The sequence below is a fragment of the Cotesia glomerata genome, linkage group LG9 (assembly GCF_020080835.1).
Source record: "Cotesia glomerata isolate CgM1 linkage group LG9, MPM_Cglom_v2.3, whole genome shotgun sequence".
Taxonomy (NCBI): Eukaryota; Metazoa; Arthropoda; class Insecta; order Hymenoptera; family Braconidae; genus Cotesia; species Cotesia glomerata.
This window is the reverse complement of record NC_058166.1, coordinates 14,469,206-14,494,244: the sequence shown is the minus strand read 5'-3', so window position 1 is coordinate 14,494,244 and position 25,039 is coordinate 14,469,206. Positions and strand designations below refer to the sequence as shown.

Sequence of the window (25,039 nt, the reverse complement as noted above, 5' to 3'; positions counted from 1 at the left end):
ATTTTTCTATTATTATTATGTATATAATACATTATAAACGTCGAAGAATTTTAATTTATATTAAGCGTAAAAAAATACAAACTCTTAATATTTTTTTTTTTCATACGTCGACGATTAATCAACACATTGAAAGACTACGGTTATTTAAATAATTATGTAAATAAAGTCTCTTCCATGTGTGGTCTATAAGTAACAGCTATGCTGGATTTGATCTTCTATTTCTTCGTGACGAGCCAACAAATAATGGTCGTGGCTTATATAAATCATCACTTGTATAACGTTGTTTACTTTTCAACCTAAATGATAAAATTTAATAAATTATTACTGAAAAAAATAATAATAAATTTTAAGGATGATAGCCACTGTGAAATTTCAAAAGAAAAAAAAAATTTTTTTTTTTATTAAATCAAAGTTTATGGGTGATTCTCTGTAAGGATGTTTTTAGCTTTCCCAGGCATTTTTTTATTAGAAAAATTATTTTGTTACTTAAAAAAATTTATTACGAAAGTAAAAAAAAATTTCTTTTTGGAGCATTGAAAACAAAAATGAACTAAATTTTGGTTTTTTTGCTATAAATTCGTAAACCACTGAAATAACAGTCCCTTGGGCTGTCCCATTCCCAAAATTCAAACTTTAAGATTAAATTTTAAGTTATTCGTCCATAATATATAATTTGGTCCATAATGTTTATAAACTTAATTAGTTAACTAACAATCTTCTTCAATAAAAAGTACCGAAAATTAATTTGTTTCATTAAATTCATTAAACCAAAGTGTGTCCCAGGCATTTTGAAAACAGTCCCCTGCCAGAAGTTCAAAGCTAAAAAAAAATCCAGCGTGTTATTTTACCTATTGGAAGGTTTATAAGGACCTAACTAGCCCTGAGTTAATTACCATAGGGCTGTTAGCGCTTTATCGCCATTTTATTTAGTGTCAAAGCATCGTTTGTGCTGGAAATATGTGTCTGGGCCACTTTAAAACTCAGTCCCCTGGCAGCTATTTTTATTTATAATTTATTTATAAAATTGGGTCCATAAGTCTTAATATTATTCTAATTAATGTAAACATTCATTGAGAACTTGAAAAGTTGAATGCATTGAAATAGTTTGTTTGATTTTTCTCAATTTGATAAAAAAAAAAACAGTCCTCTGGCAAACAGTCTCCTGTTATGTTATATGGCAAAAGATACACAAATATCGAAAAAGCAAGAATTAAATCGGCTGTTTATTTATTATGATTAAGCTGATAGTTCTGTAGCCCTTGTTAATTTTTTTTCTAATAAAATCAAAAATAATTTAATCGGACAATTTTGTACAGTTTTAAGACGTCCTTACAGAGAATCACCCTTATACATTCAAAAATATGTATCTAGAGTTTTAAATGAAAATTCCGAGTATTTTTCGAGTTGTGGTCATTTTTGTAACAACGTGTCAAATGACCATTGCACGCGCGGCGCTTCGAGAAAAACGCGTTTTTCTCGAAACTATTTTTTTTTACTGGTGGAACTGTAATTTGAATAAATATTAATCGATTTGCTACTTTTTTCCCGCACTCGTCTATTCAGTAGCTATAGTTGCACGTAGGGGATTTTGAAAATTTTGATTTTTAAGATTTTTAGAGCTATTTGAATCAAAAAAATGAGAAAAAATTTTTAATATGTCGCCATATTTTTTAAAATCCAAATTTTCAAAATCCCCTACATGCAACGATAACCACATGTATGCAGATTACAACGCGGTTTCGTTTTTTTGTTTTAGATAATCCGTTTTTGAGTTAGAGATCACACCGTGGTGGGGGAAACTTTTTTGGTGCTCCACAAAAATGCTAATAACTTTGTAACACGATATTTTTTAATAAAAATTTAGGAGAATAATCTTTAATGTATACTTTATAAAACAAAAAAAAACTCGATCCCGAAATTCCTTTATTATCCCAGTCAAAAAAATTCCCGAAAATCACCTATTTTTTCGAACCTCACAGTGGCTATCCCCTTAATTAATAAATAAAAAACATTACCTTTTGTCGTCTTTATCTTTATGATTAGCTGAAAATTTGTCACTAGTAGCAGAAACATCGCTTTCTGGACTCAAAGGCATTATAAAATCATCATTAGGACTTGAAGAGCTGACACTTGGTCTCTGTCTTTTCGGCCTTCCCAATTTTTTCTTTCCTAGCCCAGTTTCCTTATCTTTCTCACTCTTTTTATCTTTTTCTAGATCACCAACAACAGAATCCATATCTTTGTGACCATCATTATTATTATCCAAATTTAAAACAATATCCGACAGCGGACTAGTAGAATGCTTACGTTTTAACTGAGGAGGTGCCATAGTAGCTAACGCAGATTCCTGATTTTCTTCATTTGGCACCAATTGTTCAATTTTTTCATCATGATCATCAATATCATCATCATTATTATCATCTCCATCATTATTAATAAAATTCTCGTCTTCACCATAGTAACTAATATTCTGTGATTTGAGAAACTGCCTAAACCTAATTAACCTTTCGCTTTCCTCATCAGGTTCTAAATACAAACAATCTTCACCCTCAGAATCACTAACTATTTTTTTCTCTTCAACATTGCAATCATTTACCTCAACTATATTACTTTCAAACGTACCATCAGCTTCTTTATTTTCATAACTAACAGTATCCATTATTTTATCTACAATCATTTCATTCAACGACTCTCTAATCGACATTTCCATCTCCGACAAATTAGATTTACAATTATCAATATTTATTTTAAAAATATTTTCTCCCTCCATAATAACACCTGAGGACTGTTCTAACTTTAAATTAATATCTGCATCATCTGGATAAGGTTCATTTTCATCATCATCATCCTGAGGTTCATAAACTTCAATTATCTGAACTCGTTCATTCTCAGGAATTATTTTAACAACTTGCTCATTATTATTCGCAGTTTCTTTAAAATTTTCTTCAAGTTTTGGCTTCTTAATTTCACCAACCAAACTATCAGCACCTTCAGTATGCAACGGCCGCTTTTTTAATGGAAGACTTATTTCACTTTGACCTAAATCAACTCGCTTAGCATTGACCCCCGAAGATCCATTCTCTCGATCAACTTTTATATTTTCTTGAACAGCATCAACATTATGACACTCTTCCATCTGAGCTTCATCAACACCATCAGAAGTTTCACTACTAGAATTACTTGTATTACCAGTTTCTTTAAGACTTGAATTAGGTTTTGAAGAAGTTGATGACCCAGGGCACGAATTTTTGCTGCTTTTACTATTAGATCCACTTGATCCGTCTCGATCAGATGATCTACGATCGTTAGAACTTTTATGAAGACTTGAATGATCATCTTTAGACTTGGACTTTTTTTCCTCACGGCGCTTCTTGTCTTTATCCTTTTCTTTCTCTGTAGAACTTTTATCAGAGCTCTTTCGTGAGTCATCGGACCTAGATTCTTTGCGTCTCTGTGACTTAGAATCTTTATCTTTATCATCCTTTGAACTCCGTTTTCCATCAGACTCACCTTGACTACGACTCTTGTCCCTAGAATGTCTGTCATCCTTTTTTTTATCATGAATAGACTTAGAATCGTCTCTCTTGCTTCTGCTACTTGACTCATGCCGATGACTTCTAGAAGAAGAACTTGAGCTGCGATGTTCTTTAGAATCCCTCCGATCTTTAGAATCTTTGCTTGAATCTTTAGAATCTTTCGAGTCTTTTTTATCCCTTGAATCTCTCGACCTATGACCATCTTTATCTTTATTCAATTTTTCCTTTTCAGTTAACTCTTTTTTTTCCCTTAATTCTCGTATTTTTTCTTTATAAATATCCTTCAAATCTTTTCCAGAATTACTTTTTTCATCTTTTATTTTATCCTTTGAATCTTTATCTTTTTCTTTGGATTTATCATTAGAATCTCGACTGCTTCTACTTTTATCCCTATCACTCTTAGAATCAGTAGATTTTTTTTTATAATCACGATCACGATGACTACGTGAGTCCCGTGAATCTGAACGTTCTTTAGAAGATTTAGATTTATAATCATTTTTTTCTCGTTCTTTTGACGAACTACTTTTTGAATTTTTATTTGAATCTCTAGATTCAATAACTTTATCTTTACTTTTATCATCATAATTTTTGTCTATTGATTTTTCTTCTTTAGGAGGATCCGGTACAGGAGTTGATGCTTGATTAGAAGATCCAAAATCAGTAACAATAGACAGCCGTGAGTCAGAAGATACTTTTGAAAATTGAGAATCTTGATTACTAAAATCAAAATGATCACGTGAAAATTCATTAATCTGAAAATCTGGACTGCGTGACCGGTGACTTGTTAGTTCAGAAATTCCAGACAAATGTGAATCATTAGAAACATTTGATTCATGGAAATTAATTACATCAATAGGTTCAAAAACAGGACTATCTTCTTCCTCCTCTTCAGTTTTTTCATCAGATTTTATCGAGTCATTTAAACCAATATCTACCAATGGAGGTGTTGAACAAGTCGGTTTTTCTTCTTCCATACTCTGAATTAAATCAGTTCCGTTAACTTCATTTTCTACCAACTCCTTAGAATCTTTTTCTTCTTTTTCTTCAATACTTTTTTCATAATCGGTAACATGAGAACTCTCAGCATTATCAACTTGATCATTATTATCCTTATTAGAAAGTTCTAGATCATCTATTGAGTCAAGAGACACATCTTTTAAACTATTTTTATCAGACTCGGGTGATACTGGGTCTAAATCAATTGGCAGCAAATCTTTTATTGAAGTTCCACCATTTTTTTCACGCTTAGGTTTCTCTAAACCTAAATACTTATAAACGACATCTTCTACTTGTGGTAAAAAAACAGAGTATATTTTTGGATTAACTACTTGGTCAACAATACGTTCAACTCCAGCGTCCAAGTACGCTGCGTCTGATATATGTTTACGCAGTGTTTCACGCAATTGATTCTTATTTAAATCAGCTTTCCAAGTTTGTTTTGATAGAAATGAATTTACTGATCCCTCTACACGTGTCCTTAAATTTTGATAAGCTGGCTAGAAATTAAATAATTTGGTTTTTTAATTATCTATTCAATTTTTCGTTTATGCAATCAATATTTTATTATGAACATAAAATTAGCCGACATTTAAAAATTTTCAGAATTTTTTTTATTGAAAAATTATTACAAAAAAAATTTTTTATTTCATTTGTAAAAAATTTGAAAAATTGTGAGTGCAATTATAAAAAAATTTTTTTAGTTCTATTTTAATAAGTTAAATAAAATTAAAAAATTAAAAAATGTCAGCTTAGTTTATTATTATTATTTTATTAAATATTTAGGAAAATTAATTTAGCAGACATTTAAGAATTTTGGTAAATAAATTATTGCAAAAAGAATTAGGAAAAAAATTGACATGTAGAAATTTAAAAAAATGATAAATACAATTTTTTTTATATATAATTTTTTTGAAAAAATTTGTTAAAAAAAATTAAAAAATGGTCAAGTGACTGCTAACTTTAATGTCATTAAATATTTATATTGATAAAAAAATTAATGATAAAATATTTATAATTCAGATGACAATTTTTTAAATTAATAATATACAATTAACTATTATTAATTTATTACCTTGGTATCGACGTCAGCGAGAGCATCTTTACGAAATTGATCAAATATTCCTTGAGATTTAACCTCACCGACGATGTGATCAATCAAACGTGGGTCACCAGGTAAAAGTGTGCTGCCTAATCCCATTTCCATTTTTATGATTTAGATTTTCTATAATTATATTAAGTAGAATTTTTTAGAAAAGTTATTATTGTTTTGACGAAGTTAACCAAACTGATGTAATCCACTGGTAGCTGCCATTACCACTGTTTTTGCTGTCTAAATTTTTTAAAGTTACAATTTTGCACTGCTAGACTGCGCTTTAGTCGAATGAAAAAAAAACCGCGAAAATTCAAATTTATAAATTTATGATATTAAAATAAGATCAAGCGGCACAAATTTTTTTTGTTAATGTTTTATTGAATTTAAGTTGACAATTATTAATTTTTGACTTTTTGTTAAATAAAATTTACAAAAAAGTCAACAGTTTTTTATGTGACGTTTGGGATATTAAAAGTAGATCAAGCGCCAAAAATTTTTTTTGTTAATGTTTTGTTGAATTTCAGTTAACGATTATTAATTTTTTAACTTCTTGTTGAGTGAAATCTACCAAAAAGTCAAATTTTTTTTTTTGACGCTTGGGATGTTTTAAAATTTTTGATTTTTTTCATTAATTAAATTAGAAGTAAAAAAATATTTTTTTAAAACTCTACGCATAATTTTTAAATTGATTTCTTCAAAAAAAAAAAAAATTTTTAATTTTTAGATGGCTAATTTAATTTTCATTAGAAATTGAATGTCAAATGCGATATTAAAAAAAAAAAATTACTAAAGTTAGCTGACCACTGTCAATTTTTTTTTTTACAAAATTAATTACAATAAAAAAAATAAAACAATTTTCCACAAATAATTTTTTTAATAACTCAAGCGTCACAAAAATTTTTTTCGTAATATTTTGTTGAATTTAAATTTACAATTATTAACTTTTGACTTCTAGTTAAATAAAATTTACCAAAAAGTCAAGAGTTTTTTGTGACGCTTGGGAATAATTTCAGTATTATAAAATTATAGGAAATTTCTAGTATTAGTTAACTTCAGTGTCTTAAAAAAAATACTTCAACAATTACAACTTTTCAAATAATTAAATAAATAAATAGTAATCAATGGGACATTAAAAATACATAATTAAATATTTAAATAATTATTTTTATTATTTCACCAATTACAGTAAAAAAAAAGTATAGATGCAACTATATTCATCATATATTGCTTGTAAAAAAAAAATTACTTAATATTTATACAATACTAAATATAAACTAATAGTTTGAATAATCAATTATACTTGATTGTCTATCATATCATCTTCTATAGATTCAAAATTTGTATCTGACAATTTAATTTTAGTTTCACGATTCATTACCATTTTTTCAACTGAAGGTGGTAATAAAACACCCGCTAATATAGAAGGCATACTGCGTGTTTGTTTACCGATGTCCTTTCGTCTTTTTCTTTCTTCACCTTTTTTATAAACTTTCGGTTTACTTACATTTATATTCAAATGAACTCTCTGTACGTGCTTCCTTAGTGTAATTTTATATGGAAATGTTGCTTTACACAAATCACACTCGAATTTAAGATTTCCATGTTTCGTTTTAATATGAACTTTCAATTGATTTAAAAGGACATATGTTTTATCACAATCTTCGTAAGGACAAGATAAAAGTTTGCCTTCATGTGTTTTCAGATGCTTATTCAATTCGTATTTTAGTAAAAATTTCTTGTTACATTTGTCACAAGTATGCTCTGTAAAAAAAAAAAATATTAATCTTCAAAGTTCAAATTTTATAATGCTTAAAGAGGATGGCCACTGTGAAATTAAAAAAAAAAATCAAAATTCCGAATATTTTCCGAGTTATAGTCATTTTTGTGACAGCGCGTCAAATGACTTTATACGCGCGGCACTCCGACGAAAACGCGTTTTTTTCGAAACTACTTTTTTTGAACTGATGAGAACTGTAATTTGCATAAATATGAACGGATTTGCAATTTTTTTTTTCCCCGTATTCGTCTATTCAGTAGCTATAGTTGCACGTAGGGGATTTTGGAAATTTTGATTTTTAAGATTTTTTAGGGCTGTTTGAATCCAAAAAAATGAGGAAAAAAAACGAAAAAATTTTTAATAGGCCCCCTTTTTGTTTAAAACCAAATTTTCAAAATCCCCTACGTGCAACGATAACCACACGAATGCAGATTACAACGCTCTTTCGTTTTTTTTGTTTTAGATAATCCGTTTTTGAGTTAGAGATCGCATCATGGAGGCGGAAATTTTTTTGGTGCCCCACAAAAATGCTAATAACTTTGTAACAACATGATATTTTTGGATAAAAATTTAGGAGAATAATCTGCAATGTATACTTTATAAAACAAAAAAAAACCCGATCCCCAAATTTCTTTATTATCCCAGTCAAAAAAATTCCCGAAAATCACCTATTTTTTCGAACCTCACAGTGGCCATCCCCCTTAATATTATTTACCTTTTTTATGAGTCTTAGCATGTTGTCGAAATTCCATGTAAGTGTCAAATACCATTTTGCAATTTTCTACGGTGCACTCATACTTAACATCATGTGCCTTCTCATGTCTTTTTAATTTAAGAAGATTCTTAAACTCTCGGTCGCATTGATTACATTTAAATAACTTTCCATCGTGAAAACGATTCATATGCTCATCAAACTTGTATTTTTTACGAAAAGATATGCAACATTCTTTGCAAGAGAGACGATCTTTGTTTTCGTGAGCACGCCGATGATGTTTTAGCAAATTGGTACGATTTTTCAACGTTAACTGACATATTCCACACCTACATAAAATTAACATATGATTAAGATTGAATGATAATGAAATTTTTAGAATTTTTTTAACAAAATAAATTATAGTAAAAAAATATGATACTAAAATTATTCGATGTTAAACAATTTTTGATTTTTTTCAACAATTAAATTACAAATATAGAAAATATTAAAAAATAGAAAAAAAAATTACACGCCTAATTTTTCAAATTTTTTAGATGTGGAATTTTTTTTAGTTATTTTTTCAAAAAAAATATTTATAAAAATTTTCAAATGTCGGCTAACTTAATTTTTGCTAAAACAATTTTTTTTTTATTTTATCTAAGGTAAAAAAACCCCATTAGTGGCGGGGAACCCATTACTGACACTTTCTTCGATTTTGGTACTTATTCAATTAATTAAATCATTAATTTTAATAATGAATATATTATTTATAATTTTTAAGACCTTTAGATCAAAAAAATTTTTCATTTTTATTCCAAGTAGAACATTTTTTGATTGAAAGAAAAAGTGCCACTAATGGAGTCTTTTACCGCTTTTTTTTTATTTTATCTTTAGAAGCTCTAAAAAATTATAAATGCAATTTTTTTCTAAATAATTTTCTAAACCTAGTTTGTTTTTCAATACAAATAAAAAAATTGTCAAGTCTTTGCTAATTTCAGTATAAGATTATCTTAAAATTATTGCATTAAAATTGCATAAAAGTTAGCAGTAATTTGACCATTTTTTAATTTTATCCAACAAACAAATTTGTTCGTAAAAACTATTGACAAAAAATTGAAATTTTTAATTTTATGTCAATTTTTTTCTCATTTTTCTTTTACCGTAATTAATTTATTATAAAAATTCTTAAAATTATCAAATATCTGGTAAATTAATTTTCATTGGATTTAGCTTAGATACTCACACAACTGTTTCATGAACAGTTTCATGAACTTTTTGATGCCGTTTTAAATGAGACGAGTTTGTATAGCTTTTATCGCAACCTTCGAAATTACATTTGTGAGGTTTCTGAAATATAAAATATTTAATAATTAATTAATGAATTATTTATAAAGGGTTTCAATGAAAAATTCTATTGATAAATTTACTTACTGTTCCGGTATGTTGACGAAGATGCCAAAGTAAACGAGATGGTTTGTTAAAAGATTTCTTACAACCAGGAAAAGAACAATCGTGTGAAATTTTTTTATTTTGAGTAATATTATTCTCATCTTTGTTAACGATAATAGGTTCTAAATCCATTTCATCAATTTTGGATTTCATAGCCACACTTTCTGTTTCACTATCACTGGTTAATCCCATTTTTATTGAATATAATTTTCTTTAATTTAAAAGCTATTATTATAATTATTTTTTAGTCCAAATTTTAGATAAATAAATAACAATTATTAATAAATGCAAAAAAAGTAACCACGTGGTTATGATTTATTATTTTTAGAGGTTATTTTTATGAATATTGTTGTGGATTATGTATTTAAAATCCAACTATATAAAATAAACTCAACACTAGATGACTATATACACCGCGAGATAATAAATATAAACAGCTGTAAAGCGCGATGTTGCCAAGTCTACGTTTTGTGAAAAAATACTGGATTCAAACGTTGACTATTTATTGTTTTTGTTAATTAAATTATTTAATTAATCTAATTAATAATAATGTTAGGTAACGGTTAAAGTATAGTAATGAATTTTCGTATTAAAATTTTTAATTTTAATAAAAAAAAAAATTTAGATTCTATAAGCGGCAAAGATAGCCACGTGGTACGTATGTTTACTGTGGTGTGAACTTGGACGGGTGACCGTCTATAGTTTCTATAATCAGCTCTGGTTGGCGCTTAGAAGCTGCAAAAATTAAATCAAAAGTGTATAATATTCTATAAGCCTGACCTCATATTGTTATAGAATATGTATTCTCAAACAGTTGTTTAAAAAAAAAAAAAAATTAGATTCTATTATGACGGAAATTAATTTAGCAGATATTTAATAATTTTTCTAATAAATAAATTACTGTATAAAAAAATGAGAAAAAAATTGACATTTTAGAAATTTTAATAACTTAAAAATGCAATTTCTTAAAAATAATTTTTTAGAACAAATTTTTTTGTTAAATAAAATTAAAAAATGGTCAAGTGACAGCTAACTTTAATATAATTCTATTATGACTTACGGAGATAATACTAAAGTTTCGTTATAGTTTCAAAAGTTTTTTACAAGTGAAAATTTTTTTTTATTTTTTTAAATTATTTTTGCAATAAAAAAAAAATTCTAAAAATTTTTATAATACTTACTAAAGTTAGTCGACGTTTTTAATTTGTTTTTATTTTTTTCATTTATTAAATTACAATTAAAAAATATTTTCAAAAAATTGCATGTGTAGTTTTTTTAATTTTTTACAAATGAATTTTTTTTTAATTTTTTTGTAACGATTTCTTCAATAAAAAAAAATTCTAAAAATTTTTAAATGTCGGCTAACTTAATTTTCATCTTACAGAGTACTGTCCGCGCAACCTAAAGGTACTGTAACGTATTGATGAAACTGAAGTTAGCCGACAGTTGTCATTGTTGTGATTTTTACAGAAAATAAATTATATAAATTACTACACAGAAAACATAGAAAACATTTTTAAAAAAATTACAATAAAAAATGTTTGACACATTTAAAAGTTAAATTAAAAAAAAAAATTTTTATAATAATTTATTGGAAAAAAATCCTAGAAATCATAATATGTCAGCTAACTTCAGCATCACCTAACTTGTAGTAAAATTTAAATTCGACTGCATGTTATGAGTATTACTATATATAGATATATATATAGAAACTTGGAGGTTTTACACATGTGGTAAATTTTATTTACTTCAAGTTGATGTTGTCCTCGCCACAATTTCTTTAAATGTAAACATTAATAAAAATAGAAACAACTAGTGATAGTAAATTATAAAATATAATTATAGAGCCTAAAATGAATGAAAGGAGTGCATCAATAAATAATGTCAATAGCAACAATTACGATGAAAGTAATGACGGGAGTAATTGTGGTGATAATAACAATGAAAATCATGTAAAAGATTCTTCTAAAAAAAAAAACTCAGGTTATTTACATAAATGTTCATTTGGGGGCTGTGAAAGAACTTTTAAAAAACCATCTCGATTGACTTGGCATTATCGTCAACATACAGGAGAAGTGAGTATAAATATTTCCAATTGAAAAATATTTATAAGCATATCGAGAATGAAGTGAAAAAAAATTTATTTTTCTTTTTATAAAATCTTTTTTGCATCAAGAACTTTTAAAGTATTTAAAATTTCTGCCTTTAGTTGGTTTTTTAACAATGATACATAATGCTTAGATTTAATACTTTAGTTGATTAAATTAAATCAAATAAGTAAATAAATAAATAAATAGTCTACCTTATCTTACCTAATTTAATACTTTAGTCGAATTTATATAATAATCATACTATAAGTCAAATTATAATAAAAATCAAATTAATATTAACAAACTTCAAAATGTTGTACTTTAATTTGGAAGAATTTGAAATTTCTGCCTTTAATTGGTTTTTTAATAATGATATATATTGATTAGATTTAATACTTAAGTCGATTAAATTAAATCAAATGGGTAAATAAATAAATAAACAGCCTACCATATCTTACCTCATTTAATACTTTAGTCGAATTTATATGGGTGATTCTCTGTAAGGATGTTTTTTGCTGTCCCAGGCATTTTTTTATTAGAAAAATTGTTATTTTGTTACTAAAAAAAATTTATTACGAAAGTAAAAAAACATTTCTATTTGGAGCATTGAAAACTAAAATGGAATAAATTTTGGTTTTTTTGCTATAAATTTGTAAACCACCGAAATGTCAGTCCCCTGGGCTGTCCCAGTCCCAAAATTAATACTTTGAGATAAAATTTTAAGTTATTCGTCCAAAATATATAATTTGGTCCATAATGTTTATAAACTTAATTAGTTAACTAACAATTTTCTTCAATAAAAAGTACCGAAAATTAATTTGTTTTTTCATTAAATTCATTAAACCAAGTTTGTCCCAGGAATTTTAAGATCAGTCCCCTGCCAGAAGTTCAAAGCCAAAAAAAAAATCCAGCGTATTATTTTACCTTTTGTAAGGTTTTTAAGGATCTAACTAGCCTTGAGTTAATAACCATAGGGTTGTTAGCGATTTATCGCAATTTTATTTAGTGTCAAAGCACCGTTTGTGCTGGAAATATGTGTCTGGGCCACTTCAAAACTCAGTCCCCTGGCAGCTATTTTTATTTATAAAATTGGATCCATAAGTCTTAATATTATTCTAATTAATATAAACATTCATTGAGAACTTAAAAAGTTGAATGCATTGAAATAGTTTGCTTGATTTTTCTTAATTTGATAAAAAAAATCAGTCCCCTGTCATGTAATATGGCAAAAGATACACAAATATCGAAAAAGCAAAAATTAATTCGGCTGTTTATTTATTATGATTAAGCTGATAGTTTTGTAGCCCTTGTTAATTTTTTTTTCTAATAAAATCAAAAATAATTTAATCGGACAATTTTGAACAGTTTTAAGACGTCCTTACAGAGAATCACCCTTATAATAATCATACTATAAGTCAAATCATAATACAACTAATATTAACAAACTTAAAAATGTTATACTTTAATTTGGAAGAATTTAAAATTTCTGCCTTTAATTGGTTTTTTAATATTGATATATATTGCTTAGATTTAATACTTAAGTCGATTAAATTAAATCAAATGGGTAAATAAATAAATAAACAGCCTACTTTATCCTTCCTCATTTAATACTTTAGTCGAATTTAAATAATAATCATATTATAAGTCAAATTACAATACAAATCAAATTAAAATACAATTAATATTAACAAACTTCAAAATGTTATACTTTAATTTATATAAAACTACTCACTATTAATGTAATACTCTGTACTTTACGGTCCTTATGGAACACTAGTTCTAGGGTCGATTAAATTAAATAAATAAAAATAAAATAAATAAAACCCAACTGCCAAAAGGCCAATAATAGGGTCTCTAAATAAGTTTATACAAATCACATAGTATAATTCAAAACTAAGTGAAAAGAAAAGTAATAGAAAAATAAAAGAAAAAGAAAACACTGGAATTTTTACAGATATTACAATAAATATAATGTAATATTAATTTAATAATAATTATAATATACAAAAATTAACTGAAGATGTTTAACTAAAAATTTGAGAGATATATTGAAAGTGAGATTAATATTCTACTGGTTTGAATATAGACATGATTATTAATTTATTAATTTGACTTAGTTGTTTGTTATCTAAGAAATACTAACAGATTAATTAACAATTAATTTTCTCATTTTTCAGAGACCTTACAAATGCAATTTCATAGACTGTGGTAAAAGCTATGTAAGCACCTCTCATCTAAGACGTCACCTAAAATCTCATGTACCTAATCATGAGGGTATTGAGTAAATATAAATTTTAAATAGTTCAAAATGTTTAACTGCTAAGATACTAAAATAAAATTTTTTTTTTTTTTTTGCAGTACCATAGTGTTATATCGATGTGGCACTTGTCAATCGACGTGTAAAACTCAAACCAATTTGAGAAAACATTATCAGCGTTTTCATGAAACAGAACGACTGTTCTGTGAAGAATGTGAACGTTTTTTTCGTCGTAAGAAAAAGTATAAGGAGCATTTGGCAAGGTATCATAATGGTGAGTTATTCAAATGTGATCACTGTAAGCATGAATTCAAGGAATTTGCCAAATTGAAGATACATATAAAGACACATGATACCAAGTATAAATGCACTAAAGAGAATTGTGATGTTATTTGCGACACTTACTTCGAATTACGAAAACATTCCGCAACGCACCCAAAAGGTAAATTTAAGCTATTTTATATATGTAATAATTAAGTTATAATTTTTATTATTAATTAAAAAATGTTTGTACCAGAGTACACAAGTAAAAAGTGAAATTTCATTATGACATATCATTTTTCTACTATTTACAATTTTACAAAAATTGGGTAGATAAGATTTAGGAAAAAAAAATTTTCTGTATTAAATTAAAGCTATTTTTGTATGATGGACATGCACACAAATAATATGAGTAATTGATTTTATCATTGTTCTTATTATAATTATTGTATTTCATCAATTATGATCGCATCATTATTACCATTTCTGTCATTATTTAGACTCTGGCAGTATTTAGTCTAAAAATTAGTTAATCAGTTTACAAAAATTATATAACGAACTTTGATATTCATATTTCATATTATAACTTAGTGAAAATAATTCAAAGCAAATATATAATAACTTTTTCAATTACACAAGTTATGAATAAATAATTGGAACTGTCTATTCAAAGTAATACAATTACATGACAATACAATTACAATTATATGATGACAGTTAATCTTGTAGATATGTAATGATTTTATTAAATTCAAAATGAATAAATAAATCATTAGAAACGAATGATTAAAAAAGATATATGTGGGTGATTCTCTGTAAGGATGTCTTAAATCTGTACAAAATTGTCCGACTAAATTATTTTTGATTTTATTAGAAAAAAAATTAACAAGGGCTACAAAACTATGAGCTTAATGATAATAAATAAACAGCCAATTTAATTTTTGCTTTTTTGATATTTGTGTGTCTTTTGCAATACAACATGACAGGGGACTGTTTTTTTTTATCAAATTGAGAAAAATCAAGCAAATTATTTCAATGCATTCAACTTTTCAAGTTCTCAATGAATATTTACATTAATTAGAATAATATTAAGACTTATGGATACAATTTTATAAATAAATTATAAATAAAAATAGTTGCCAGGGGACTGAGTTTTGAAGTGGCCCAGACACATATTTCCAGCACAAACTGTTCTTTGACACTAAATAAAATGGTAATAAAGCACTAACAGCCCTATGGTAATTAACTCAAGACTAGTTAGGTCCTTATAAACCTTCCAAAAGGTAAAATAACACGCTGGATTTTTTTTTAGCTTTGAACTTCTGGCAGGGGACTGTTTTCAAAATGCCTGGGAAACACTTTGGTTTAATGAATTTAATGAAAAAACAAATTAATTTTCGGTACTTTTTATTGAAGAAAATTGTTCGTTAACTAATTAAGTTTATAAAAATTATGGACCAAATTATATATTATGGACGAATAACTTAAAATTTTATCTCAAAGTATTAATTTTGGGAATGGGACAGCCCAGGGGACTGAAATTTCGATGGTTTACAAATTTATAGCAAAAAAACCAAAATTTATTCCATTTTAGTTTTCAATGCTCCAAATAGAAATGTTTTTTTACTTTCGTAATAAATTTTTTTTAGTAACAAAATAACAATTTTTCTAATAAAAAAATGCCTGGAACAGCAAAAAACATCCTTACAGAGAATCACCCATGTATACATATTTTTATTTTCTAATTGTGTTTTGTTTTATTTTTAAATTATTATTTAATTTGCTGTTTTTAATTATTTTTAGAATTAATAATGTTTACTAGATAATAGATTTATTCTTTACGTCGTTATACTAAACTTTGATAAAAAAAAACAACTTGATGTTTAACCGAAAATCGTAACGATTTTTTATTTTACATTGCTATAAAATTTCTTTCATACGTCGATAAAAAAGTTGCACTTAAAAATGATTTATTTACAATGAAGTATGATTGTATACAAAATTGTTGTTTCAACCTAGTTTTGTACTGACTAAAAATTAATATTATTTTTTTTTCTTTTTTAGAGTACAAATGTGACAAATGTATGAAGATGCTGTCTACTTCTAATCTGTTAAAAAGGCATTTAACAACCCATGAAGACAAACTTAAAATTTGTCCATATAATAACTGTGATAAAAAATATCATCACACAAATCAGTTGAAAAGTCATATTAGAATTAAACATGAAAAAAGGGTATTTCAATGTGATTTGTGTAAAAAAGAGTTCGCATATAAAGCTACACTGGTAAAACATATCTTCCTAACGCACTCAAATGAAAAATCAAAAATTTTTGAAAAAGATGATAAAGGAAAAATAAAATGTACTGATAAAAACACACAAAATATGCTGCCAGCGTCGACTGAACTTTTCTCCTCGGAAGATGATAAATCTAGTATTAATTTATTGGAAATAAATTTTGAATTTGTCAAAGTAGAAGAGATAGAATTAAATATTTAAACTATTAGTTAATATATTTAGTATTATAAGTATTATTTACAATAATAAACTTGTATAAAATGATTCGTTCAGGCATTAGATTAATTTATAGATATCTTACGTTTAGTAATTTGTTTTGCAATATAAATTATAAAGCGATAGTTTAAATATTTTTTGTGTACTCGCTTTTTTTTTTCACTGTCATTCGTTAAATATTTATGTAAAAAAAGATTTGTTTAAATATTAATTTATATATTATATAATATTCTATTGATTATTATTCATTTGACGTAAATACTCTGGTGCGTGATAATGCTGCTGTGTATGAGCAAGTGATGGATGAATTGGCGGTGGGAAACATCGAACATGCTCAACACTGGTTGAATCACTGTCACCACTTTTTAAATATTTATTTAATACCGCAAATATTTGTGAATTCAAGACTTGGAATCGTCTTATACGATCAACCATACGTTTAAGATTCTAAAAAAAAAGAAAATTTAATAATTAAATATCACTATTAGTCAATTATCATATCGTGTGCCAAATGCCAAAAAGGCGTATAAAAGTTATACACCCTTTTGGCTTTGAAAAATCAAAAGGGCGTATAATTTTTAACTTCCGACTAAGAAAATAAAAAATTTTCTAAAATTGGGATTATATGGGTTTTAACCCGTTTTTCGAAAATAGAGTTTTCATCAGATCTATATTCAGCTATACTCAGCTCAAAAATTTTTTTGACGATTAGTTAATAATTTCTTACTTATAATAAGGTGTTTTGCACGCCTCATAGCGCGAAGCGCGTGAGGTTGTGCTTTATACTCGACTCGTCAAGGTCAAGCAATTTTGTGATCTTTAAATGCCTCTATCACAACAATATTACACTTATACAATGATATAAGTAGATGTACACCGAAAAAACACTTAAATTAAACCATTTTTTACTTTCTAAAATCATTTCATGTTGCTATTTTGAAAAAAAAAAACGTTTTGAAAAAAATTTTACGTGGACGTCCGGATGTCACCCCATTTTGGATGTACCAACGATTACTCCCGAACAAATTGATATTTCAAGACCGGACCTTTTTTATTAGTTTAAGAATTCAATGAACTGGGTCCGTATTTCATATCAGTGGTCTAGTTTACGTACTTTTTTTTAAATTGAATTTTTATTAAAATTCACTACGATACAACCGTACAAAGCCAAATGAACTTTTCTTATTTGTCACGTGAAAACTCTGGTGCCACTTGATCAAGCTAGATTTTTTTAGACTGCGTGCGTATATGACAAAAAATAAAGGGCGCCGATATTTAAAAAAAAAAATAAAAAATACTCTGTAAGAAATTACTTAATTATAATTTTTTTTTTTTTAATCAATTACACAATTAATTTTTTTCTTAAGAATTGAATGAGCGTTATGAGGCGTGCACCTTTGGATTTTCCAAACTTTTTCATTTTATATATACATATTATGGATTTTAACTACAATTTCACGCAACAAAAAAGAAGGAAATTTATAAAAAATATCAAAATTTTAGTACGCGAAAAAATTTTTAATTCATATGCTTTTTTAATCATTGGACTGTCTAAAACGATGAAAATTTAAATTTACTACTATCGAAAATGTTGACTTTTTCAAAATTTTTTTTTTCACAAACTTTCTCCGGACAATTTTGAAGACTGTTGTTCGAAATTATGAAAAATCCTGATTTTTTTTTATAAGCCCTTTTGGCTTTAGACCGATAACTTCCTAAAGCCAAAAGGACGTATATCTTAAGATACGCATTTTTGGTGTTAATATGTCAAAAATTTTTTTTCTGTAGATCTTTACGTTTCGAGCGATTCTAAAAAGAATGGTGAAAAAATTTTTTTATACGTCCTTTTGGCATGGAATCCTATCTAACTGCTGTAATAAGCTCTTTTGGCATTTGGCACGCGATATATTGTCATTCATTTTCTTTATACTTACTATTCCTTTAACATTTTCATCTTTTCCATCAACTCTTTGAACTCGTAAAATGTGATAGCAAAAATCTAATGCTTCAAATCGTCTTTGCTGGCCTAATAAAACAATCATAGCACAACCAGCCCAGTGCAAACCTTCACCAAACAATTCTCTGTAAATAAAGTAAATAATAATTAAAGTTTACCGTGATGATTTTTTTTTTTTACATATTAAATAATAAAAACAATATTTACTCTACGGTGAATTCTGTATCTCCAACGGGAATGCAATAAACAAACTGCAACGCACTCCACAGTCTATGGAATTCTGTACATTCATCTATGTTCATAACTCCGTTTACAGGAGGTGGTCCAACCCAAATTGGATCATCAAGGAAACTCTTCAATCGACTCAACACAACTTCGAATATTGACAATCCACAACATAAACGTTCTCTTGTTAAAAGATCACCTTCTCTAGCAATCATCGCTTGCTATAATATATAAAAAATAATATTAAATTATATACAATATAAATATATGTTGTCTCACACTGAGAAAAAAAAAGTTCTTTTGAAAAAAATTGGCATTTTTGTGATAAAAAATAAATTTGTTGAAATCTAAAATCTAAAATTTAAAATATAGTAAAGATTGATATTAATAATAACATGAAATAATTAAGTAACAAATGGTACTAGAACCAGAGTTTTAATTATTTGATAAGATGCAGATTAATATAATATATAACACTGTGATGAAAAATTGTAAAAAGCAGTTTTTAAAAATCAAAATTTTTCTTACTGTAAATTTCTTGTTGATAAAAAGATTTTTTGATTTAAAGATAAAAAAAATTTTAGGAAAACATACGAATTTTCGCCCAAAATTTTTTTTTTCTTAATCAAAAAATCTTTGTATCAACAAGAAAATTACTGTGAGAACAATTCTTATTTCTTCAGCTTAGAAATAAAATTGTTAAAAATTTGCAATAAACTAACTTTTTATTACAACATGGCTCATTTTTTTCAAAGAAAATTTTCTCTCAGTGTATAAATATCATAAGAGCGTATCGCATAAAAAAGTGCCATTGTAAAGTACAATTTAATTTTAATATAAAAATTAATAATCGTAAATTTAAAAATTATCTTTACACGCTCATGATTTTTAAGTAAAATTAATTAATAAAATAATTACTTTTGCAGTTCCAAGTTTGTCAACATTTGGAACAATTTGTAACGCTGCATACTTAGCTTCTAATCTTTTTTGTTTTGTTTCTGGTTTTTCTCCCTCTGTAAATAAAAAATTAAATCAATTATTTCTGATAAATATCAAGTAAAAAATAAAAATTATTACAGTTGTACAAATAGTGATTATAAATTATTAATTATAAACTATCAATTAGTGATTATCAATTATCTATTACTAAAAATTTTTTCTTTTTGTTTTTCTCTTCTCTAAAATCTCTTAAATATATCTTCTCTTAACAGATGCTATTTATTGTATATAAACATTCTACACATGAAAATGTAACATATTTAAATTAAATTAAAAATTACCTTTACAATATGGTCTGGGTAAAATATTTTGAAAAGGAGCAGCGTGAAGTAAATCACAAACTTCTTCTTGCGACAAAGCTTGTTCCATCAATAAGCAAAACAAAATAGTGTTTCCAAACTCTCTAAAATTATGAAATAATTCAGTTTTGGCATCTGGATATTGAACAATATCATTAAGTTGTGCATGATAGTATCCAAGAACTCCTGGCGAACCATAATCATATCTCGGTAATTTACAAACTTTAGGCATTGCCTCCATCAAGGTCTTAGTAAATTGTAACAAACTCCCTTGAATTAATGATTTAACAATTTTTAATAATTCCTCCATTACTACAGCAATTCCTTGGTAGCCCAATAATTTACACATAGTACGAAAATGTTGTGGCCCAACAAACCCCGTGTATTGTCCATACTGCGTACTGTACGCTAAATTTAATTGTTTGCTCCCCCACAAATAATGATGGGACATCTGCGGAGGCTTATCGCGGTGCACTGGCTGTACAAATTGTAATCCCCGGCATTTAACAAATCTATTATAAGCGGCATTATAGCAGTAATTTGGCAAAAAATCATAATTTAATTCCCAAAAAACGTGCAACGTTATTCTTCCATACGGCGCCAGTACATTGTGATTAGCTTCACGAAACATGGCATCATACTCATCTAAAGCAAGCCACTTACTTAATAGTTTATGAGTAAGACGATTTACTTGCAGTAAACCTTCAAGCTCAACGATTCCTGTTATATCTCCAGACTCAAATTTACTAATTGCTAAATCTAGCGATTTTTGCATGTCAGCATTGATACGCTGAGTTATCAATTTATTCAGGTCAATACTGCGCCCGAGTAATTGTACATGACGCTGTTTCAGTAAAGTTTGATAACGATTAGCACGCGGATAAGGTAATAAATAAGCACCCAAAGCAACACACTCAACACGAAAACGTTTATCGAGTAAAATACTAGCTGCTAATTGCTTATAATGTGCGAAAATTTGTTCACTTAATTTATAAACAAACTGATCAAAGCATAAATTAACTTCAGCTTCAACTTCATCGTATAAAAATTGTTTTCTGAAAATAGTTAGCGCATAAAGCGCACTGTCGTTGTACAAGTCTAATGGATAGAGGACATACTCCATCATTGACGGTTCTTTACTTTTTAAAATATGATCAGTTAATATCCAGGGCATTGACATTTCAATTGGAAATTGAATTCTTTTTTCCATTGTTATTAAATCACTACACTCTTCATTATGCTGATGACGAACTTGGCATTTTTGAATTTTACGCCCCATAGTCATTTCTAAATAAAATTCTCGATACCATAATTGAGATAAATCACAACAATTCTGAAGTGATTCACTGAAGTTCAATAAATAGCTCCAATAAAAACTGGTCTTGTGAAACTGGTCTATTTGAACAAGATACTGTCCATCAATATCTTTTCTTAGAGTACGTTTTCCTCCACTTTTATCAGCAATAAGTGACTCAAGCATCGTACGTACCATGTACAGTTGTGTCGAAGACGGTCCAACATTTCTACGAGGTACTTTAATACCAAATCCATTTTCCGGATCTTTTTTACCTTTCAATGCTGGATCAGTTGATGGTTCTACGCCAAAATGCCAATCGGCACAAGTCTCACGTACTGACACTATTATACTACGAATTAAATCTTTCTTATTTTTTATTGCTTTACGTAAAGGTTCACGTAAGATCAATTGAACAAAATCTTGAAGCTCAGCATAAATATTACGACGTATCGCATCAATAAAAACAGTTTCCATCCTCGCCATTAAAACTTGCAAGCCTTTTATCATCGCAATAACTTCAATCAATGCAAATTTTTCTTCATCTGTATAATTATAACGAGTTGCACGCTCATATTCTTCAGCTTCTGGAGGACATTCTTTATTCATATGATGATCTGTTGGATGCAATAATTTCCAGCTGTATAATTCAGTAACAACACTCGTCCACTGTGATAATAATTGAAGTCCACGCAGCGCTAATTCCGAAGTATCGTTATTTTCAGAGTCAGAACCACATTCTTTGTAAGTTGTCGTTACTTCATTACTGTACTTGGCTAACTCGCTTATATATTTAACATGATCTTCACGAATTTGCGGTAAATGGACCATTAAATCAGCTTGAGGACTCATTGAATTTATTGACGACGACAGCGGCCACTTGGAAGCTTCAAAATGTTTTGAACGTTTTATATAATTAAATGGTGCTATTTGCATGTCACCAAACAGCGGTACAACTTCAAGATTTTTAAATATACGATCGATACGATCTAATTTCAATTTTTTCTTTTGGTCTAGTTTATTTATATTACAGAGCTCGCTGTCCATTAAAAAGAGACCAAAGCCCATTACTTTGACAAGCATATGCTTCTCATTTGGTGTCAGATACATTTTAGTTTCAAACATATGAACACAAATGTTTACAACATCAGCGAGTAATTCTTCATAACCGGGAATTTTTTCTAAATTTTCTTTTACAGTATCCCGAATTTTATTTTGCGTTGCCAAAAACATCGAGAGATTTTGTGATTCTTGAAGAGTTTGAGAGTCAGACATAACTTTTAAAAATTGTGCAGCACGACGGTACGTTGAATAATCATTTTTAACACTAGATTTCATATTCTTCAGCTCATCCAATACCGCAAACATATTTATAAATTTACCGAGAGTTAATAAATAAGCTTCAGAGACAAAATCTTTGCGTTTTTCATGATGACAGAGACGCTTAACTTCTGCGGAAAAACGTTCAATAGCTTTACGCTGAAAGTACATAAAATTTAATAATTTGTTAACTTCTGGTGCTAATACTTCAACGGTTTTTTCATAAATTTCTACACGGTTAGGTTGCTCGTTAGACTTGGGCTGCGGGATTGCTCGTGAGCAACATCTCCACGTGTATAGCATCACCGCATGCTCAAGACCTTCCTCCAACAGTTCATTTAGACTTGCATGAACTGTCGCTTCTTCAATATATTTAGCTATTCCCGTCACAAAGCCATTACGATCTTCGAAATTAGTATCGAAATTTGCTTGATACACCACAGAGCACGGCTGTGCTTCGATACATGGCTGTTCATCCGGCAATGTAAATTCATCAAGAACGTCTACGTTTGACAAGGCATCGCCCAGTGTTACCTTGTCGGCTGTCATTTTATCCGAGGACGACTGATCTTCTAAAAAAATGATTATTTATTTATTTATTTAAACGCCAATCAGTTTTATACATTAGGTTTACATCAATTAAATTCAGGGCCAGTTTTTCAATCCAAGATAAAATTTTATCCAGGATAAAATTATCCCGGATTGAAAAACTGGCCCTTAATTTTAGGTAAAAAAAGAAAATGAAAAAAAAAAAAAGTATTAACATTTTATTAGAATTATTTTATTAGAAATATTAACATTTCGTTAGAATTTAATAAGAATAAATTTAGCAGATATTAAATAATTTTTAGAATTTTTTAAACAAATAATTATGGTAAAAAAAAAAAAATAAGAAAAAAAATTGGCATGTAGAAATTAAAAAAAATAAAAAATGCATTTTTTTAAAATTATTTTTTGGAACAAATTTGTTTGTTAAAAAAATTAAAAAATTCTCTAATAGCTGCTAACTTTACTGTCATTAGAATTAAATTTAAATTAAATTAATTTCATTTACTTTATAAGTTTAAATTATTAACATTATAGAAAAATGTCTCTGAGTAATTATTACAAGACGAAATAAAAATGCACTTTTCAAGAGACTAGTGAATTTAGCAAATATTTGAGGTATAAGACCCAGTTATTGACACTTACAATTTTGTTCTAACTAAAAAAAAAACAAATCAACTCTAATAAATTAATAAATATAATTTTTGAATTATAAATTTTAAGATAATTAATTTTTTGAAAACATTTTTTTTTTTTTTATTAGAATAAAATTGAAAGTGTCAAACAACTAGGCCAGTGTCAATAACTGGGTCTTTTACCTTAATAATTTTTAGTATTTTTTTTAATAAATAAATTATGAAAAAAGGAATAAGAAAAAAATATTGACATGTAAAAATATTTAAAAAAATAAATACAATTTTTTAAAAATAATTTTTCAGAGAAAATTTGTTTATTAAATAAAATTAAAAATTTATCAAGTGATTAACTTTAATGTCATTCTAAAAAAATTACAATTATTAGTCATCAATTTTAATAATTATTTAATTTACTAAATTCATTTTTTTAATTCTTAAATTTGAATTTTTTTTTATTCTTTAAAAATTAACTTTGTTGTAAAATATATAAAATAAATTATAAAAAATTTTTTCAGTTTTATGGAACAAATAATAGAAAGTCTACGTGCAACAATAATATCTTTTGCTTGAATAAAAAATTAATTACGAGTAATTGCACACTGTCAATACCATTTTTAGTAAGACAACTTAAAGATAAAAAAATTTATAATTAACTTTATTAAAAAAAAATATTTTTTTACAGTAAAATTAACGTTTAAATTGTAAAAAATAAATAAACTGACAATTAGATAGTTTATGAGAAAAAAAAACATTCTTATATAAATAAATATTTACCTTCCGCTCAATAATTATTAAACTTGTTGCCAACGCATGAATTGTTACATAAAGTAATAAAAATGATCAAATAATATGAATTAGTAAATAATGGATCAATGGTGATAATAATTGTTAGATAAATAAATTTAACACAAAATTTGTATTAATTTTGACATCAAACCATGCACAGACGCCACATAGACGCCCATTAAAACTCCACCCACAAAGAGTTTGATGAATTTTCAAACGAATACTGAACATTATAAAGATTCATTTTCACTGATCGATCAATGGGCTGTTTTACAAAGCGAAAAAAAAAAATTAACGACGGCTTTGTTT

General features: G+C 27.2%; 4 protein-coding genes across 4 annotated transcripts; 1 reads left to right on the top strand and 3 right to left on the bottom strand.

Moving 5' to 3' along the window:
- Window positions 1-21: 21 nt before the first annotated feature.
- LOC123271183 (biorientation of chromosomes in cell division protein 1-like 1) lies at window positions 22-5,870 on the bottom strand. The gene is made up of 3 exons (XM_044737422.1): window positions 5,608-5,870; window positions 2,016-5,032; window positions 22-296 (listed from the first exon to the last, which is right to left on the bottom strand). The coding sequence occupies exons 1-3, from the start codon at window positions 5,737-5,739 to the stop codon at window positions 197-199; spliced, it is 3,249 nt and encodes a 1,082-aa protein (XP_044593357.1). The 5' UTR covers window positions 5,740-5,870; the 3' UTR covers window positions 22-196.
- Window positions 5,871-6,771: 901 nt separating this feature from the next.
- On the bottom strand, window positions 6,772-9,816 carry LOC123271191 (zinc finger protein 525-like). The gene is made up of 4 exons (XM_044737438.1): window positions 9,531-9,816; window positions 9,343-9,446; window positions 8,121-8,446; window positions 6,772-7,389 (listed from the first exon to the last, which is right to left on the bottom strand). The coding sequence occupies exons 1-4, from the start codon at window positions 9,738-9,740 to the stop codon at window positions 6,923-6,925; spliced, it is 1,107 nt and encodes a 368-aa protein (XP_044593373.1). The 5' UTR covers window positions 9,741-9,816; the 3' UTR covers window positions 6,772-6,922.
- A 1,433-nt stretch (window positions 9,817-11,249) lies between these two features.
- LOC123271192 (zinc finger protein 34-like) lies at window positions 11,250-16,654 on the top strand. The gene is made up of 4 exons (XM_044737439.1): window positions 11,250-11,623; window positions 13,816-13,919; window positions 13,997-14,337; window positions 16,221-16,654. Exons 1-4 carry the CDS (start codon window positions 11,402-11,404, stop codon window positions 16,652-16,654), a joined length of 1,101 nt encoding a protein of 366 aa, XP_044593374.1. The 5' UTR covers window positions 11,250-11,401.
- On the bottom strand, window positions 16,643-24,946 carry LOC123271181 (cytoplasmic FMR1-interacting protein). The gene is made up of 6 exons (XM_044737420.1): window positions 24,719-24,946; window positions 20,132-23,335; window positions 19,770-19,864; window positions 18,834-19,072; window positions 18,604-18,751; window positions 16,643-17,116 (listed from the first exon to the last, which is right to left on the bottom strand). The coding sequence occupies exons 2-6, from the start codon at window positions 23,310-23,312 to the stop codon at window positions 16,901-16,903; spliced, it is 3,879 nt and encodes a 1,292-aa protein (XP_044593355.1). The 5' UTR covers window positions 23,313-23,335; window positions 24,719-24,946; the 3' UTR covers window positions 16,643-16,900.
- Window positions 24,947-25,039: the final 93 nt, after the last annotated feature.

Coding starts and splice junctions, on each gene's coding strand:
- LOC123271183 (XM_044737422.1), bottom strand. CDS start 5,739: ATGGAAATGGGATTAGGCAGCACACTTTTACCTGGTGACCCACGTTTG. Junction 5,033..5,607: donor TCGCTGACGTCGATACCAAG/GTAATAAATTAA, acceptor TTTAATTTCTAG/CCAGCTTATCAAAATTTAAG. Junction 297..2,015: donor AAAGATAAAGACGACAAAAG/GTAATGTTTTTT, acceptor TTTATCATTTAG/GTTGAAAAGTAAACAACGTT.
- LOC123271181 (XM_044737420.1), bottom strand. CDS start 23,312: ATGACAGCCGACAAGGTAACACTGGGCGATGCCTTGTCAAACGTAGAC. Junction 19,073..19,769: donor ACAAACTTGGAACTGCAAAA/GTAATTATTTTA, acceptor TATATATTATAG/CAAGCGATGATTGCTAGAGA. Junction 17,117..18,603: donor ATGAAAATGTTAAAGGAATA/GTAAGTATAAAG, acceptor CTTTTTTTTTAG/AATCTTAAACGTATGGTTGA.
- LOC123271191 (XM_044737438.1), bottom strand. CDS start 9,740: ATGGGATTAACCAGTGATAGTGAAACAGAAAGTGTGGCTATGAAATCC. Junction 9,447..9,530: donor TTCGTCAACATACCGGAACA/GTAAGTAAATTT, acceptor TTTATATTTCAG/AAACCTCACAAATGTAATTT. Junction 8,447..9,342: donor ACTGTTCATGAAACAGTTGT/GTGAGTATCTAA, acceptor AATTTTATGTAG/GTGTGGAATATGTCAGTTAA.
- LOC123271192 (XM_044737439.1), top strand. CDS start 11,402: ATGAATGAAAGGAGTGCATCAATAAATAATGTCAATAGCAACAATTAC. Junction 13,920..13,996: donor CCTAATCATGAGGGTATTGA/GTAAATATAAAT, acceptor TTTTTTTTGCAG/TACCATAGTGTTATATCGAT. Junction 14,338..16,220: donor TTCCGCAACGCACCCAAAAG/GTAAATTTAAGC, acceptor TTTCTTTTTTAG/AGTACAAATGTGACAAATGT.